The 18,909-nt window shown below is 37.7% G+C and overlaps 2 protein-coding genes across 2 annotated transcripts in view; one reads left to right on the top strand and one right to left on the bottom strand.

Annotated features, from left to right (window-relative positions):
- kcc (solute carrier family 12 member kcc) overlaps positions 1-18,909 on the bottom strand; it is a 650,839-nt gene that overhangs the window by 494,450 nt on the left and 137,480 nt on the right. The gene's annotated exons all lie outside the window — the stretch shown is intronic.
- LOC135844117 (uncharacterized) lies at positions 1,011-18,443 on the top strand. Its single transcript, XM_065362234.1, has 3 exons — positions 1,011-3,168; positions 10,944-11,057; positions 17,280-18,443. Exons 1-3 carry the CDS (start codon positions 1,391-1,393, stop codon positions 17,341-17,343), a joined length of 1,956 nt encoding a protein of 651 aa, XP_065218306.1. The 5' UTR covers positions 1,011-1,390; the 3' UTR covers positions 17,344-18,443.

Below are 18,909 nucleotides of genomic sequence, written 5' to 3'. Positions count from 1 at the left end.
GTTATTTAAAATGCTAATTGGGCATTTGACAGAATAATACGAGAAGTTTTTCAAATTTAAAGTCTGGACGATTTTTCGCAACATTTTGATGACTTTTGGTAAAAATCGCGACCTTTGCGACCTGGTAGACACCCTGAGAAAGTTACAATGATTCAGGATCATGAAAATACAGTTGTAATAACCCAAAAAAACACATTTTTCAGAGTTTTTCGAATTTTCAAACATCACCCACCTGAAGGGAAAATTTGAAAAAATTTCCAATAATATGTAGTACCTATTCATCTAACCGTATTCTTAGAAGAAAAAAATTTTGTGTAACGTAGTTGGATGCATTGAAAAAATTCACGTGACGAAAATTTTTCATTCAAAATTCGTTGAAGTATCTATATATGTACTTATGATTTTTTTCACTGAAAAATTCGTTTTTTCGTCATTGTGGGCTTGGGGGGGGGCTGAGGCGAGGGAAAATTCTTTGGATCCAACTTTTTTTTTTACAGGTACACAACGATGTTCAATCAAAATTTCAAAAATCCGAAGATAGGAGCATCTCACCTATTTTACCCGGGAATAGCCCTTTATAAATTCCATCCAAATTGTCCTGTGAACATGGGTTTGTAATGATGAGAGACGATTTTCAATTTTCGATATCAGTACATTATTACAAAATGACATATTGGCTCGGATTTGCATCGCTAGATTTACTTTCACTCAAAAATGGTTTCCTTAAAAACCTTGAGGAGGCGGGGGAGTAATTTTTTTTCTAGTGGATCTGTATTTTAGTAGGTATAGTTAGAAGTGGCGAGAGAGCGATTTATAGTCAAGAGTAGCGGCGTGTTATGTCAGCTGTCAGTCAGCTCGAACACAAACAATCACAGCGAAGCAAAGAAAAGTAACGAAGAGAGGAGAAAAGGAAGAAAGGACGGAAACTGGAAAGAAAGGTACGGCGACGCGACGTGGAGCGGTGTCGGTGCAGCGATTACGACCACGACCGCGACCACGATCACGATCACAATCGCGATTGTAAGAAGATGGAGCAAAGCGAAAAGATGGCAAGTTGATTGTGGCCGAGTACGCGATACTGTTCGGTTGGAATATGCGTGAGCGCGATCGCGTCTTCGTCGTCGTCTTCGCTTTGGTTTCGGTGGTTACTGGTTTTCGTGCTGCTGGCGCGTTTGCTTTCTGCTTCGGTTTTCGCAGTTCGCTTCGATTTTGATCGCATCTCGCTGACTAAAATTTGAATTAGAATTTTTTTTTCTTAAACTTTTACTTGTACTTGTAGGTGTAGGTAGACGCGATACTACGAGGAGTTGGTGCGCGAGTGTCGCGTGTGCACGGCGGTACTTGCTTTTGGGTACTTAGCTATATTGTCGGGTAATCATCCGGCCGCCATATGTTCTACGAAATAAAAGACAAACGCGTCGAAAGCGGCACACAGACTAGATGGTGGCTAACAGCGGCTTTCTGCGGGGTCGTCATCACCGCTGGTTTTATCGGTATCATTTTTTGGCTAGGAATTTCAGTGCGACAACCTGATCCTCCGAATTACGAACGACGACCGTCGTCGTTGCGCGAATATCAGCAGCGTGGTAAAATTTCAAAACCTCCGGCACCGACTCAGGCTCCGGCGACGCCACCTCCGTACCAGCCTCAAATCGAGTACCCGACCGCCGAGATTTTAAAAACAACCATTAAACATAAAAAGGGACGCATCGAAATGGTGGACAACGGAGCGTCTTCTGCAAATGCCAAGAGCAATTCGAGCCGAGACACGGACGAGTATGCGGAAAACGATTCCCCGGATGCGCAACTTCGTTCGAAAATCGCCAAGTTATCGTCGATACAAGAATACGAGGACGGTGATGGGGATGGTGAAAGCGACCATGAAATCCGCCTCAAGGGTGGAATCAGCCCGCTCGAAGAAATTCCACCGATGAATACCGGCGCCGCGGTTTCCAGCGACCATCATAGTAATTCGGTGAAGAAAAAAAGCGAAGCCGTATTGCCCAGTTGGTACGATCCGAATTTACACGTCGTCGATTCCTCCTCCTTGTCCTCGTCTTCGTCGTCTAAGATGGAACCTTTGAACGATCTCAAGCAAGCCGATACGGTGTACGATTTGCCCGATTTCTCTGTTATTAAACCAGACTTGAGCGCATTCAACACGAAAACCATTCCAGCTTTTACGTATCTGAAAGAGCCGTTGCCTCAGTTCGAAAATGTCCCCGCAACCAGCTCGGACATGGGCAACGTTGACGATTCGTTGTACTACCACGATCACGACCGCGACCACCATCATCACCATCCTCCTCATCATCATCATCATCATGGTCAGCCAAATCGCCATCAACAATCCTCCCCATCGTCGTCAAATTCCGCACTGGGTGCAGACGTGAACGAAAACATTGTAAGTGGTTCAGCGACAACCGGTGCCGCCAAAGATGACAACTCGCTGATGAACTTCCTTCAAAAAAGACTGCAAAGCATGCACGATTGGCTTCTGTACGGCAGCAAGCGAAACCGTTCTGTCGACGTCATGGAGATCGTGAAAATGGTGAATAATTCGCTGCAAACGAAAAACGTGGGCGCCATTTTTTCCAAATTCAAAGACCTGTACGTCGGTTTGAACACGAGCGATGTACAAAACATGCCCGTGGCCAATTTGTTGTATCCGACTAGTCCTTCGCTGTTGAACAACAGCACAAGCCTGGTATCTTTCGGCCTGCTGGCCATCGACTTGTTCCTTTTGCACAACGTACAGCAAATCGTGTGGAACGAAGAGTCGAAAATCGGCGAAGAAATGCTCAAAGATCCGGATGTGGTGGCTCTGAACGCGTTGTTCATGTCTCCGGACCGAGTGCAGCAGCTTAGGCAAACCAATTCGCGCAAAATCCTTACCGACGATGAAGGCGACAGCGGCAAGCAACAGAAAAAAGGCAAAGGCGGTGTCGTGCACGATTTACTCGAATTCATCAACGGTGGTCTTAGAGCCGTTTTGAACCTCAGCAGAGCGTACAAGAGCAGCGTCGGCGGCGGCAGCGGTAAATCCAATAACGCCAGGAGCACATCCAACGGCTCCACATTGGATTGCATATGGACGTTGTACTGTAGAAATTTAGATAAAACTGCCAAGTTACAAGGACCGTACGGATTTTTGGCCAAAATGAACAGGTACTGACATGGATATTTTTTTTTATAAATCTAAAATTTATGTATCATTGGAAGTAGGTGTGCCTGATCACTTAATTACATGTACGTACTTAATAATTCATATCGTAGCATACCGGTTGCCACCGTCCATTAGGTACCTATATTAGCAGGGCTGTCGAGGGGGGGCAAAGGGGGCTGTTTCCTCCAAGTCCGAGCTTTCTGAAGGGCCTATGATGAAAGAAAATCCTGTTATTTTCCTTCTCAAAACACAAAACTTTCAAAGGCTTTTGCCCTCGCAAAATTTCCAAAAAATATCATTCAACTTTCAAAGTTCCAAAGTGGAAAAAATTGACTACTCGCATAAAAAGTATGGTTTTCATGCCTCTCAAAATATAAATTTTTAAGAGTTTTCACCCTCACTTGGACCGGTTCTCTTTTCTTTTTCAAAATTAACATCCTAAAAACATCTTTCAAATTAATTCTAAAATTTCAAGAGCCAAAAGTAAGCTCCTTGCATTTAAAAAAACTTCGTTTTTAGTTCGCTCAAAATGTGAATTTTCAACGGTTTTCGCCCTCGCAGGGTGTCCGCTCATTTCTGGAAATGATTTTCCCTGACTTTTCCAGGTTTTCCAGACAAATTTTTCCATTTTTCCAGACCATTTTTTTTCATTTTCTATGCTTACCCCACACTTTAATTAAAAAGGACTTGGAGGGGGGGGGGTGCAAGTTCATTTCTTAAGCCTTTCTTCGAACTGAATACATCTTTGGATACAAAAACAGCTAAACTTCGATTATTAACTTTTTAAATTATAAATAAATAAACAAGACATGCATCAATTTTGGCCAATTGATACAATATTCATATGACTTATGAAAATTTTTCTCCTGGTTTTTGGATTTTTGGAGGCCTGAAAATGTGAAATTTGTTTCTGCTCGGGCTAGAACTTTTGAAAATTTCAATTTCGAGATGCCTAAAAACGAGGTTTTTTTAATGCAACGAGTTATTTTTTGGTTTCTTAAATTTCAATATTGGAATGATGTTTTTTTGAAAGAAAGTTACTTTTGAAAAAGAAAAGAGAACAGGCTCGAGCGAAAGCTTCTGAAAATTTGCATTTCGAGAGTCATAAAAACGATGGTTTTTTGTGAGGAGTTAATTTTTTGGTTTTAAAACTTGATTTTTACTATCAAGAAACGATCATCTTGTTGTGAAAAAGAAAAGAAAACAAGCCCCAGCGAAGCGAGGGCAAAAGCGTTTGAAAATTTGTCTTTCGAGAAGTAAAAAATAATGTTTTTCTTTCATCAAAAGTCCTTATCCAAAATTTGCAATAGATCGTTTTTTCAAAATTCCAGGGATTTTGCGTGAAAATTACGAAATTCCCTGACTTTTCCTGGTTTTCCAGGTTTTCCAGGCTTGTGGACACCCTGCCTCGCTTCGATCGGCCCCGTCCACTTTTTTTTTTCAAAATCAGCTTCCTGAAAAAAATTGTTTTTAGGCCTCTCGAAATCAAGTTTTCAAAAACTTTCGCCCTTGCTTCGCTCGAGCCAATTTGTTTCTTGTTTTAAAATTTAAAAAAAACACACATTTGAACCCCCAAAAATTCAAAACAGAAAATGAAAATTTTTATAAGTGATATGAATATGATATCAATCGATCGGCAAAATTGGTATTTTTTTCTACATTATTCGGCAAATTTTTCGTCGAACCCCCCTCACCCTCTCTAAAAACCTCAATTAAGTAAACTGACGAATAAAATTTTTTGTTTAGCTATTTGGTAACACTGATCGCGCTAATGGAAACTTTCAACCATACCCTTCATTGCCCCTCACCTTATTTTTGTGCCCAATATGGCAAAAATATTCCGATGGCAACTATTGGAAAGCAAAAAAAAAAACTTTTCCAATAGCCGCCACCCACTCTAATTTAGCTTAAAAACATCCCTGACGAGCAATACTTGCAATTTTTGAACTTCTTGTGACCTATACTTGATCACTGCTCATCTCTGTTATGAAATTGTTTTTTTTTTGTAGTAACCAGACTTTTTTAAAGGAGAGACAAACCAAAATTTTTAGGCATAAATCGTAATTTTCATAAAAAATTTTTGTTTCATGCGATTACTGTATTTTATGAAAATTAAGATATGCAAAAGTGCTGTTTGAGCGAAGCAGGGATGATTTGTAAAGTAAAAAATGGGCCAGAAAGCAAAAAAAAAAGTCAATTTTTGTGTATCTTATTCTATGTAGATTTTTACCCACTTATGAAGAGCAATTGGCCCCTCCATGCTCCACGTGGCACCACTCTCTGATTTTTCAATTTTTTCAGTATTTTTGAACTGAAACACGATTTTTAAAATGACTGTTATTGCATTTTTAAAGCCATAGTCCAGGCATAGTCTCATTTTTTAACGGCCAACTCATGACAAAGTGACACCTGCTTGAAAACAATTTTTTTCTTATTTTCGAAATGTTTGAATAATCAATTTCAACTCAGTTCAGGATCTACGACGTGGCGAAAATTAGGGTCAGGGTAATTGGAAAATTGAAGTTGATGGGTAGTGTCAATTGGGCAAAAAGCAATATCTTGAAAAAATGTTTAAAAACACAAAAATAATGCACGTTTCAATGAAAACAAATAGCTTTACATGTTGCACAAGACTGGAACCGCAAATTGAATCCACCCCCACTTAAAAATATTCAACAGGTAGAAAACTGCAGTCAAAATAAGTGAAAATCGTCTGAATACTTGACGGCTATTGGCAATTCACCTTACGGTTTCGTTCCTAGAAATGAGACCAAATTATATTTGCTCCGAGCCCGCAGTGGGTCTCGAAGGCCCTGTCTGCTTACTATAAGGTTCAAGTGATACAAAAACGACGACGAACGGCGACGTTAATTAGTAACGCTTCGTTGCTGTTGCTACTGCTGATATTGCTGACACACTCGTAGGTATGCCTAGTACAAACAGAAACAGTGGCCTATGTCCTGGTGCTAGCACCCAGTGTGAGAATGCCTAGGCAGTGAGTAATGAGTAAACTACATCGACGACTATTGAAACGGAAATTCCAATTCGAATGCAAGCGTAGGTACTACGCGTACCTTGGGCGCCAAAATCACGCTCATTTTGCATCTCAGTTGACACTTGGCAGATTCGGATACGCTTTTCAACGCGTGTATTCGCATCATCGAATACTATAGATAGGTACTAGCGACTTACTATTAGTCCTAATTGCGTCAACGTCATTAGGAATAGGAAACGCGACATTCGAATTATCAGACCGGACTGACTTTGAACGAGTAAGTAGTTAGAGGTCTCGCATTTTAAATTTGCATTAAGACGATCGGAAAAAGTATAAAAAATGTTGACGGCCAAAACATGAAATTTGAACAAATCGTCGATACTGCAGCTGTAAAAAACTACTCATATCTGTCGCGTTAGCGTAGGCTTAAGCGTATAATGACTGACGAAATGACCACTAGACAAAGAGCAGAAAACAACAAGCCATCAGCTATTCGCTGATTGCAAGAGAGTTTTTGCATTTACCTACCTTTTGCTTATCTTTTCAATATTTCTTCAACAAATCTTGATGGCATGATCAATTCAACATAATCTCACCTCAGACATTTACTATCAACTCGTGAATTAATTTTTCTGAATTTACCGTTTCAATTCTTGTATATAGATACTTAGAAAGATGTCCGATTTTTATAAAATTAAATTCGAAATAACCTTTGGAATTTTGCTACACGAAATATCGTTATATTTTATTTTGGAAAATTACAATCTTCACCGATTCGATTCGTTTTTCGTTGTTGAAAAAAAAATGAAAGTAACCCGCCAAAGTTATATCTACAATTTCAGTTTTGGCTTATTACATACTTCCTCACCGTTTTATCTTCATTTTCATATCAATATTATCTACGATAAAGTTTTGAATTGAAATCGGAATTTAGAAACAAATAAACGTAGCTAATTATTTTTGCATATTGCTTAGCATTTTAAAATTCTACTCGACGACGACGATGAAAAAGTGGTAACGATGAAAAAGTGGTTACGATAGAGTTTTTTCGCGCTTCGCGCAAAAACTCTAATGAGCGAGCAAAGTAGGAATACTTATAATGGGGTGCAACTGCAAAATTGATGCCTGTCTGTCTAATGCCCACCGATCCTTCATATCACGGGTTAGCAATCTGACGTGCTCCATAGGTCATCAATCGCTGGCATGAGGCATTCTTACTGCGGTCTCCGGTCTGCCTCGACTCTCTACTCGCGACTCGTGACTGTCTGCTATCGTCTGTCTGTTCTGTTTCGGGCCAACGGCCAATCATGAAAATTAGTCCTACGGCGTACCTACTGGTTTCGTGCCAATTCTATTCCTTACATGTGCGTCATGCGTCATGCGTGTGTCAAAATCCATCTCGACTTCTCGAGAACTTCATAACTTTTTACACCATTATAAAAGAAATGTTGTCCTCTTTCCATTGGTATATTTTTTTTCAAGATCTCCAAACGCGATCATGCCTTAAAAAATGAATAATTTGATTTTACCGCAAATTTTCATTGATGTAATTTTTTCAGGATATGCGATCCTATTTTCAAAAAAAAAAATCGCCTAAAAACTGCTCTATATTAGGAGAAAAGGTTGCAAGTGATGAATTGAGTCATTTTTATTTTTTTCTCTAAATTCATCTCGAGCATGCCACAATTTTCTTCCATCATAATAAAGGAAATTTTATGCTGCTTTCAATAACTCTAAAACTTTTGAAATCCTCAATTTTTTTTTTATTGAGAAAATGGAGATTTTACAAAATACACATTTGTAAAAAATACCTAAGTATGAATGAGAAAATGACATGAATTCGTGGAATTGGAATTTTTTGATCTTTGAAGGACAATAACTTTAAAGGAAAATTAAATTCGATGTCCTTTTAAATGGTCTCAAATTCATATGGTCACCTGTTCGTTCTTTAATCCAGCTTTCAGGTGTTTAAATTGAATAAAATGTCGAAAATTGAAGAAAATGACATTTATTATGAATGGCATTGAGTCGGTAAAGTCAATTTTAGGGGCACACCATTCCTTCAAAAATCCGAGGACAGGGGCATTTCACCTATCTTATCTGGGAATACCCTTTCACGCCCCACACAATAATATCTAAATCAAAAATCCGCCCTATTCCTATTTCTTCAGAAAAACTCACTTGAAAAAAAAAATCCTACATAAATTAAATCAACAGCAGATACATTGAATTGACGTCTGAAAAAAATCATTTGGAAAACTACATATAAAGAAACATGCACTTTTCAAATATGTATGATGGAGAAATCGATTTTTTAAAGAAAGATACCCTTTCGATTTCATTTCACTCAACTCTCCGCAAAATAGATCAGAATTGATCAAATTTGTTGCATTGGAGTCGAGTAAAAGCCTCAAAACTGGATTGTCTAAAAAAAAAGCATTAAAATAAAATTTCGTCAGCATACCCACTCGAAAAGAGCACGAAATTTCCTTCCAGATGACCGATAAAGTAAGACTCTGTGTATGTAGTTGCTTTCCATAGATTGCGACGGACTTCGATACACCAGGGTTTGGGATGGGTTTTTCACAATTTCAAATTTGACGAACTGATTCCTACTCTTTTCCAAATAAACCAATATGGCTCAAATTTTTTCTGTACGTTTCTACAAGGGTTCCTAAGGTATGGTAAAATTTTGAGCGCAATTATCAAAGTAGCTTTTGCTCGATGGAATAAAATGTAAATTGTTCCAAGTCAACCCAATTTGGGAGAAGTTGGGGTAGGCCTGGGGGACTATGAAATCAGTTGATTAAGCACATCTCTAAAATACTTTTAACCCAAATATTATGATAAATATGGATGGTGGGAAGGGATTGAAACCCCCTTCTCTTCTTGGAGTGCTCGCTGAACTTCAAATGATTGAGAAAAACAAAGAACCTGACATTTTCTATAAGCTTATAGAAGTAATTCAATAGATTTTTTTGAACCGTACGTCTTCAAAGCGAGAGAATATTGTGTAAGTTAGTGAAGACAGTGTCTTAATAAATTGAAAAAATGATGTCAGAGTCGTAATCTATGGCCTCAAAAACATTTATTTGGACTAAATTGCTCTGCAAAATGGTCAAATTTTATAGTTTACATCCTTCCAGCCCCTTACTTCCCACTCCGATTAAAAAAACCAACACGTGGACTCAAAATTGTATACACCCTGAGGTCTTATGAATTCTTACATGCGTGTGTGAAGCACTGGAAAGGCGGATGTAGGCTCTAGAATGGCTGGGAGGGATAGATTTTGATTTGGGGAGTCAAAGGGAGTTCCACACTAATGTAAGTTATACATCACCAACTTTCAGCCACAAGGTATCTTAGATACTCTACATTTGAATTCCATAGCTGTCACAACTACTTACCCCAGTCTGTTTTCAACTGGATAACACTCCCCCCCTCCTACCCGAGAATGAAAATTTGTCAACCAAAAAAATCATCGACCACAAAAACTTCTTTTTTTCTCAAAGTTTTTTTTCATGCTCATTTTCATTTTTTCATTTTTGAAAATTAAATCCAAAGAAGAGAACTTGTTGCCTCAGAGAAGCGAGGGCGAAAGATTTTTGAAAAAAATCATAATCTTGCGCGAGCGAAGAGACGAAAGCTTTTTAAAATTAAGAGTTTGTGGGGACAAAAAATTCGTTTTTTTCTTTAAAAATTGCTATTAAATTTCTTTCAAAATTTCGTAAATGTTATTAGATTTTGGGGGTTTTTTCGTCCTTTTTTCGATCGGTAGACACCAATACCATGTAAGTAAGTAGGTGGGTAGAGGTACAGAAATGAGCGGAATGGACCAATTTCAGCGGCAGATTGTGTATGTGTACTTTGTAAGTACAGGTGAGAAAGACTAAGTGTACATATAATGCACGTATATTGAACGTTTAACGTTTAGCTCGTACGTACTAAATTACACCGTACACGAATAGCTATACGTGATATTTACTTTGCGATCAAACTGTCAATAAGTGCCGAACGAACGTTAAAAAACTTGACGTGACGTGACATTCATATTTCGCGAATCACTCGCGAAACATCTACGTTAAGAGACTGGCAGCAGGAATGATAACGAAGCAGCGTCGCGTCGCATCGTATCCAACGGCCATTAGTGTATTCAATTGCAATTCATACACTAGGTGGTGTAGGTAGCAGGCTACTCGCAAAATACGAGTATACTCGTACGTCGTACCTACATTACTTATACGTACTTACTACTTACCTTGTAGGTAATTGGGCTATCGACGACGACGGCAAGTGTGTAAAATTTATAAATATACAAACAATTAGCCGAGCTAAGAATGAAAAAAAAAAAGATAGACAGATAGACATTGAAGCAAAATAGACGCTTCGGCATCTAGAGCGTGGGAATGGCGGTTTAGGCACGGTTCTACGGTTAGACGCGCTTGAATGGGGATCGCGATGGTGATGGCGACGGCAAAGCGCGGAGACAGAATCAACGAAAAGCAGAGAGATCGGAAGATGGGCTCGCGAAAGTTATAAACCTAATCGAACCGACGTTCATGATGATCACTGATCGGTATCAGCAAATACCTACCTATACCTTCATAGGGCATACAGAGTGTGCAGAAATATATATTGAGTACCCCCAAAAAAGTATTCTGCTAAATGTTTCGGTTGGTCACAGTGAATGATAATAACTCCCTAGTACCTACATACCTATTACCGAACTATTGGTACCATACCTACCGGATTTTAATGGATTTTCATTTCTTATTTTTACAGCTTGGGCCTCAGACTGATGATGGGAGAATTTCCGGCCGAAAAAGCCCTAGATCGCTTGATGAAAGAATACAACAGTGGCTGGGGTCCGTTAGACTGCGATAAATTATTTCCCAGGTAAGTGCGCATTGCGCAGTTGGCTTCTACATAGTTCTAATTTTCCATAAGTTGTATACATAATATGTCCAGCACAAACATTCTCTAGTCTTCATGCTTGTGTTTTGCTGCAAAATGACTCGTCTTACATGTACCAGTACCTACATTTTGATTCGCTTATTCCACGATGATGGCTAAGTGTACAATGTACATACTACATACGCGTATAAAACTGGCCTAAACTGTTACTCGTACGAGCATTTAAAAATGTGACAAGCGAACGAGAAAGTACATAATACTCGTATTTAGATTCTCGCGAAATTTCTACACTGTATCACTGTAAAGTACCGAAAAGAGTGAGACGCAGCGACAGCCCACAGGTGGCATCTACTGCAAGTGGCACTAATGCACTAATGCTCTATCCAACCATCAACCATCTTACACATATATGAGTACACGTATAGTTGGTATAGTTGGCAATTGGTTGTTTATGTTGCTGTTACCCTCAGACCTCAACCCTTTCGCTCGCGTTCGTTGCGAGGCAGTCAGTCGTCGCGTTATAAATGCGTCCATAGATCACTTTCGAAATCTCAATCGATGCGAGATGCAATTTGAAATAATCACATTACCTAATTAAAAAATTATACGACGGACGAGCAAGATATCGCGATCGCAGATTCGGCGTACGTTTCTACGTACGAGTATAAGTAACGTAAGCGTATTTATGCGAGTACTTAATTACTCACTCGCTCGCTCGCTTACTTACTTACTAACTTACTTCGGTTGATAGGTATAGGTAGTTATGAAGCGCGGCGCTGTTTATTTAAAAATACCACTACTTTCTCTTATCGACAATACGCGTACCTGCTCGTATTTGCATGAAGAAAGTGTACCTTGTTACGATTAATTACCAAACATACTCGTACGTACGCATACGTATTTAAATACCTAATTTGTTTATTTTTGTTTTTGCTTTTTTTTGCCTTCCCATTTACGCGCTTATTCATCATCATACGTACTTATACTTTATACGAGACACCTACGTGCTATGTTGTATACGAGGAAGTATTGTGCATTAATGAAATCTTCCGTTTCATTTTAACCAAAGTTTTGTTAAAGAAATTAAGGCTATTGCGACAAGGAAAACTTTGGAAAAAATGGTGGCGGGACTCAAAATGTTGATATTATTCGACATTTTGAGATTGAAGCAGACGATTCGCGATGTGTCAGATTTTACTGATAAAAATTTCATCGAAACATACATTTTCACTTTTTCAATCTGAAAATTAATCCAATGGATGAAATTACAGGGTGTCTACCAGCAGGGATGTTAACCGTATCGGTAATTTTTAACCGAAATGAATTTTAACCGCTAAAATGAGTCTAAAACCGTAACCATAACTATAATCGAAAATATTGATTTAGAATTTTTCAACAAATATCGTAACTAAAATTATTATTGATTTAATTTTTTCAACCGTAACCATAACCGATTCATTTTATTTCTGTTACAGTACAGTTACTTTTCATTTTTGATCAAAGTTGATGAAAATTAATGAAGATTGATAAATTTTGGCGCCATATGTGCGTTTTAAAGCAATTCCAAAGATTTTTTATTAAATTTTAGTAAAATTGTGGCAACTTGTATTGAAATTTAATCCTTTAGGGACGATTTTCTGAGATTTTCTCATTCTCAAAGTCTCAACATCAATAGAAATTGCAACGATTATTCACGTAATTCTCGCTCTAACTAGTTACATTTTACAAAATTATACTTAATCACTCGGTGATGTTGAGTGATTTTCACTCGTTTTAACACGTTTGCAACAATTTGTTCAGCACTTTTGGCGAATTTTATCAAAATTTCATTAATTATTTGAAGTAATTTTTAGTAATTTAATCATTCAGTTCTTCTTCTGTCAAATTTTACAGGTGTTCAAAATTTTTATGTGCAATTTTGGCAAATTTTCCTCATATTTCATTATTTACTAGTAATTTTAATGATTTTTGCATCTCCTTAACACATGAATACAGTGAAAATAAAGTTTATTTTTTCTAGTCGCGACCGTAACCTTCAACCGTAACCTTGATCAATAATTTTGAAAAAAATGATCGCTAAAAAATAACCGATATTTTTTTTCATTTCGGTTAACATCCCTGTCTACCAGAACCACTTTAGCAAAAAGTATGACTATTGTATGACTTCAGTAGGACAAAGTTTGCATTTTTGTAAATATGTACTTTTTTTCAATAACTTTTACAGAAAAAGATACATTTCCGGGCTAAAAAATAAACTAAAAAATACACTCTTTTCATTATAAACAAGCGATCAGCTATATTCGCTGATTGCAAGATAGTTTTTGCATTTGCTTTCATCACACTTATTGGTTGATGGTTGCATTGGTTGCTAAGTTCACTTTTAAATATCATCTTGAAACCGACTTCCCAATTCTTGATCTTTTTCATAATTCATGAAGTAAACTAAAATGTACCTACTACTTTTATCAAAATGAAGTCGAAAAAATGTTTCGTATACCTAAGTTAGAAAACATACAACTAAACAACTTTTGATGGAATAATCAACGTAATCTCACCTCAGACACACGTAGCAACAATTTAAACAAAACATTTTCTGATTTTTCAGTTCCACTTCCTATTTATAGAAAGATGTCTGATTTTTATAAAATTTTCAAAAAATTATAGGTATACGATCGTACAAATTAAAAACTGCTGGGCAATTTTTTATGAATCCGCTCCAAAATGACGAGAAAAAACGACCGATAACTTTTTCGAATTTGGCGCCAAAATATTATTGCTTCGCATTATAAAAATACTATTCGTTAATTGGATCTTTGAAAATACTACTCGCTGATTGGCTAAGTGTTGATCTGAAGAAGAAAAGTGATTACAATTGAGTTTTTTCGACTCTAAAAACACAATTTTAAAAAATTTACATCATTAACATTTAACCTAAACATGAAATTGAAATTAAAAATTTTTTGAGTGATTTTTGGCCAAAAGTATGATTTTTGTATGACTTGTATGACTTGCATGTTTGCAAATCTCGAAGTACGACTTTTGTATGACTTATATGACCCGGTATACACCCTGAATTAGATCAAACATGGGGAATGGGGTTCGTTTAGGAACCAGTGTTTACTTCAGGAGTGGGGATGGTCAGAGTTGTAAATTACAGAAAAGTCATTTTTTTTGAAGGGATTATAATATGACTCCGAATAGACGAAATGGGTCCAAATTCACGCCATTGGTCAGTACTCTCACTGTGATCATCATGTCCGAATTTCAGCTTCTTATGTAATCCCCGCCCCTTTCAAGGAGGGAAAGACCTTACCCCCCAAACACTCTAAAAATTGACCTAAGGAGTACTTTCTAACATGCAATGAGAGGGTTTCACTTGAGAGCTTTCTACAGGGGTGTACCGAATATTGAAGGTTGTCTCACTTGTTTCTCCTCACCCCCCCCTCCCCTCCAGACAGAAAAACACTGGCAAAATGTTGAGAATTTTTGGGAAAAATCGGATGAGTTGGAAAATTGAGAACAGTTTGGAAGAAGTTGTGTGAGTTAGGAAAATCATAACGTAATGTTGTCTTACTTCTGAAAAATTGGGAATTTTCAAATTACGTAGATACCGTTGAAATATTCTCCTAAAAACTAGAAATTTTGAAGCCATGAAACCCAAATTTTTATCATCTGCAGGAATGGTGTTGTTTTACATCTCGTATTACCAATTTTTCACAGCTCAATTTATAATCAATGGAAAAATCCAAATAAATTTTTTATTCGGCATTCTAGTATCCAACATCCTTTTTTACGTAAAAAATATTTCGAACGAACTTTGGCCAATTAGTTGGCTAATGCCGACAACTTACTCGTAGATGATGGCGATGCAGTTTTCCGCGTTACGTATTGTGCATATATTCGCCTGAAACATTGCGAGTTAGGCAAAACATACAACCAGACTAGCCGTAAACGAAACATCTCCGCGTCAATTTCGCTGGCAGTACTCTCTTTTGAAGCAGTTAAATTTCACTGCTTAGCAGTCACGACATTTTGCCTTTTTAAAAACAGTACTTTTTTACTGCAAAACCAGTGAAAAATTACTGAAATTGGTCAGTAAAAAATCATTTGACTGGCCAATTCAGTAGATTTTCTACTGTTTTGCAGTAAAAACCTACTGCTTTTAAAAAAACAAAATGTCGTGACTGCTAAGCAGTGAAATTTTACTGTTTCAAATTTAGAGAGTAGCCATGCCATAGTCGCGCATATGCGACTGCACAACACCATTTGGCCTTTTTTTTTTTACCAATTCATCCTCTCAGATTGAACAATATGAAAAAAGAAGCTCCAAAGTACGAAGTGTAGTGCTGGTCCAGGGTACACGAACCGATATTTTATTGAATTCGACGAACTTTCAAGTTTCAGGAAAAATGTGCGAATAAAATTGATGTGATACCTAACTAAAGTAGATGGCCTAGTGACACTCTCGACGAGGAGATGGGAAAAAAATCATTTTAACCATGGCAGAACAGTTTCCCTACTACTTAGGGATTGCTGACACAGGCACAGACCCATCCAGAGGTACACGTGTATTCGAGTCGATTACGATACGAGAGTAAGCGGCAGCGACGCAAGTATCAATGTAGGAACTCGCAGACACTGATTAAGTGATTACTTACTCTTCCCGAATGTCTCCCTTGCACTTATCCACAGTACAAATACATAAGTACCTTTGCTTTTACCTGCTTTTACTCGATGGAGACGATAGCGAGATCGATGCTTGGTCGAATGATTAAAAGTGTTGAGTATCGAAAGTTGTTTTTCCTCTTCTGTTTTCTTCGTTGTCGGTTGTCGTCTTCGTTGTCGTTTCTCTTGTCACACTTTTCAACGAATCGCGTGTAAATGTTGCCGCAAAAAAAGAGGTCGTGCGGCTATGACAGGATAATTTACGCGTCGCATCGATCATACGCTCGTTTTTTTCATCAAGTCAAGCCAAGCCGAGCCAAACCAAATCAAATCAAATTAAGTTGTATAACACGTACAGTAGATTAAACTCATCGCCATCGCGAGTACTAATTAATTACACTGCGACTAAGTACGAGCCTCAGCCTGCCGAGTAGGTACCTTATCTACAAAGTTGGGAGTGTACCTTCCTCTTATTAGATTAGATAGGACATCACAGTGCTGTACATAGACATACACATTGTATCCAAGTTCCCTAGCAGCAGCGGTAGCGAGAAGCACTTCCTTACTCTCGTAGGTGTCGCGTGATCGGTACACATTTGGATGATTTGGCGATCGCCAAGATATGTACTGTAGGCGTAGGCACTAGGCACGTACTCATTTCTGACGCCGCGTGCGCGGACAACAAATCCAATCGTGAGCTCATATGTGCCTATCGAAATATAATCGTGCAGTCGACCAGTCGTACAGCTGTTACGTGCTCAAAAATATCCAGCATCCAAAAACACTGCCCTTAGTTAACCCCCCCCCTCCTCTCCCCTCACTCCAAAAAATCAAGTCCTCAAGGTGTAACTAGATTTGTAACATATTCTAATAGGAGATTTTTTGGAGATTTTTCTCCAAGAAGGTCTATAAAAATTCAAAATTCTCCCTTTTCTCCTCCTCCAGGAGGTCTATTATTTTTGGCAAGTCATTTCTCCTGACTTTTCCAGGTTTCCAGTCCATTTTTTTCTAATTTTCTATCCTCGCCCCATACTTGAATAAAAAAGTTTCGGGAGGGGGAAGGGGAGGTTAAAGTTTTTCTTCGAACTGATACTGGCTTGGATGTAAAAAAACAGCTAAACCTCATTAACTTTATTAATTTTCAATTGAAAAAAAAATTCAACTTGCAAGCTGTGGTGTCGCGCTCCAATTTTTTTGAGGAGGGGGAGGGGGAATTGGATACAAAAATGCCGAATGAAAAACCAAAAATGGAGAATAATTTTGACTGGCAGAACTAAGAATAAGAGCAGTTTTCTCTTTTATTTATTCCACTATGAAAATGACGAAAAATAGCAGAGTCGATGGGGGTTCAGAACAGACATCATGTTGGGCCTCATTCTTAAAGTAGAAGTTATTTTCAGGTTTTTGAGAGGAGGTGGTGCCGAATGAAAATTTGTGGACTGATGTGGTAGAAAAACATCAATTTTGCCATTTTTGCCAATTGATACGATATTCATTACTACTTGTCTTATAGTCGTTCTTCTTTCGTTATTTTTTCAGATGTAACGCCGAAGAAGCTAAAGAAATCGTTATACAAACCGCTCTGGGAAGATCGACAATTTAAATTCATCGTCAACGGATCTCGTCAATTTTCGACCGCTTTACAATTAGGCATCGAAAATCATCACTTTTATTATTCTAGTTCGTGTCCGCGTCCACGGTGGATAATACAGAGTACCGTACACTCTAATAATTTGCTGTCGCAAAATATATCTACCCGTGTACAACGGTAAGTATAGCATCTGACCGACAATTCAGACACCAAAAAAGAAGAAATTTTACCGTCGATGACAACAAAAAGACTGAATTAGATGTGCAAACTTTCGACTCGACGATTAATTAATAATTACCTACCAATTAGGTATACCTATTCCTAGATACGTTTACATAGAGCGCAGTGCACTGCTCAAAGATATTCGTATCGAGCAGCGAGCACTCTCAGACAATTTTTTGTTGACAAAAATCCAAAAATACATGTATGTACCTACCTACCTGAGGTAAGTAAGCTGGTCACTGTGATTGGAGCATACCTACGCTTACGAGTATTCCACGTTGCCAACGTACTTTTGTGATCAAAAAAATTTGCTGTGGGGTGCACGTACGAGTCTCTATGCGTAGGTATTGCGGCGTATTTTTCATTTTGTATTTTTGTAAACGGGTACTTACGAGGTATTCATCTGTTGCACTTTCTTCCAATATTATGCTATACGTATACGTGGACCAAAAATCAAAGCGAAAATGATTTCAAAACGTATCCTCGAGATTATTTTATTCCTTTTTTTTCAAATTTGTACGTATGTAGGTATATCTATGGACGAAAAATAGTGATCAGCAAGATACGTGAATCGCCCTCGCGACTTAATTAGTACCCGTTTATAGCCCCGACCTACCCTTGAATACTTGGGCGCTTGTATGTAAACGCCTCGCCTGATACTGATCGTGTTTTGTTTTTATTTTTGTTTTCGTTTTGTTTGTTTGTTTTTTAAACGCATTTTTATGTATTAGTTATTATGTATGTAGGAGTTAATAATTTATTATTGTTGTTGTTCGATACGTACCTATGTAAGTGTTTGCTTAATAAAGAGTTACGTAAGTTGTTGTTTGAATACTAGGCGAGTGTGTTCGCTGTTGATGGATTTTAAAAATACAGGGTGACCACGTAAAGCTGTCCATATCTTTTTTTTTTCAACTACTCCGAATCCGAAGTATACATAGGTATACAAAATTGATTCAAAATTTACATGAAAAAACAGAGATTAAGCAAACCAAGTTACATACTTATAAAGTCGATCAGCAAACCGCTGATTGCAAGATAGTTTTTGCGTTTTGTTTTTGTGTTGTTTTTTTTGGTATTTTTATTAATTAGTAGTGATGTGATACATATTATCGAGATTGTCAAAATATCGACTGTTTCATATTCAATAAATCAAAATTTGCAATTTGCTTAAAAGATAGCTACTTGATGCAAATTTGAAATTACAAATTTTTCTTGGAACTGAAGGGGTTTGGGAAAATTTTTGTCCGGAAATAAATTAAAGAGTATGAAATTTCTTATTGATTTGTACAATTTTTTTTCAATTTCGTACAGAAATGGCGATTTTTACATTCTGTTTGTGGACAGATTTTTTTA

The sequence above is a fragment of the Planococcus citri genome, chromosome 4 (genome assembly GCF_950023065.1).
Source record: "Planococcus citri chromosome 4, ihPlaCitr1.1, whole genome shotgun sequence".
Taxonomy (NCBI): Eukaryota; Metazoa; Arthropoda; class Insecta; order Hemiptera; family Pseudococcidae; genus Planococcus; species Planococcus citri.
Note: the sequence above shows the minus strand (reverse complement) of the source record. Positions and strands in the feature narration are given on the sequence as shown.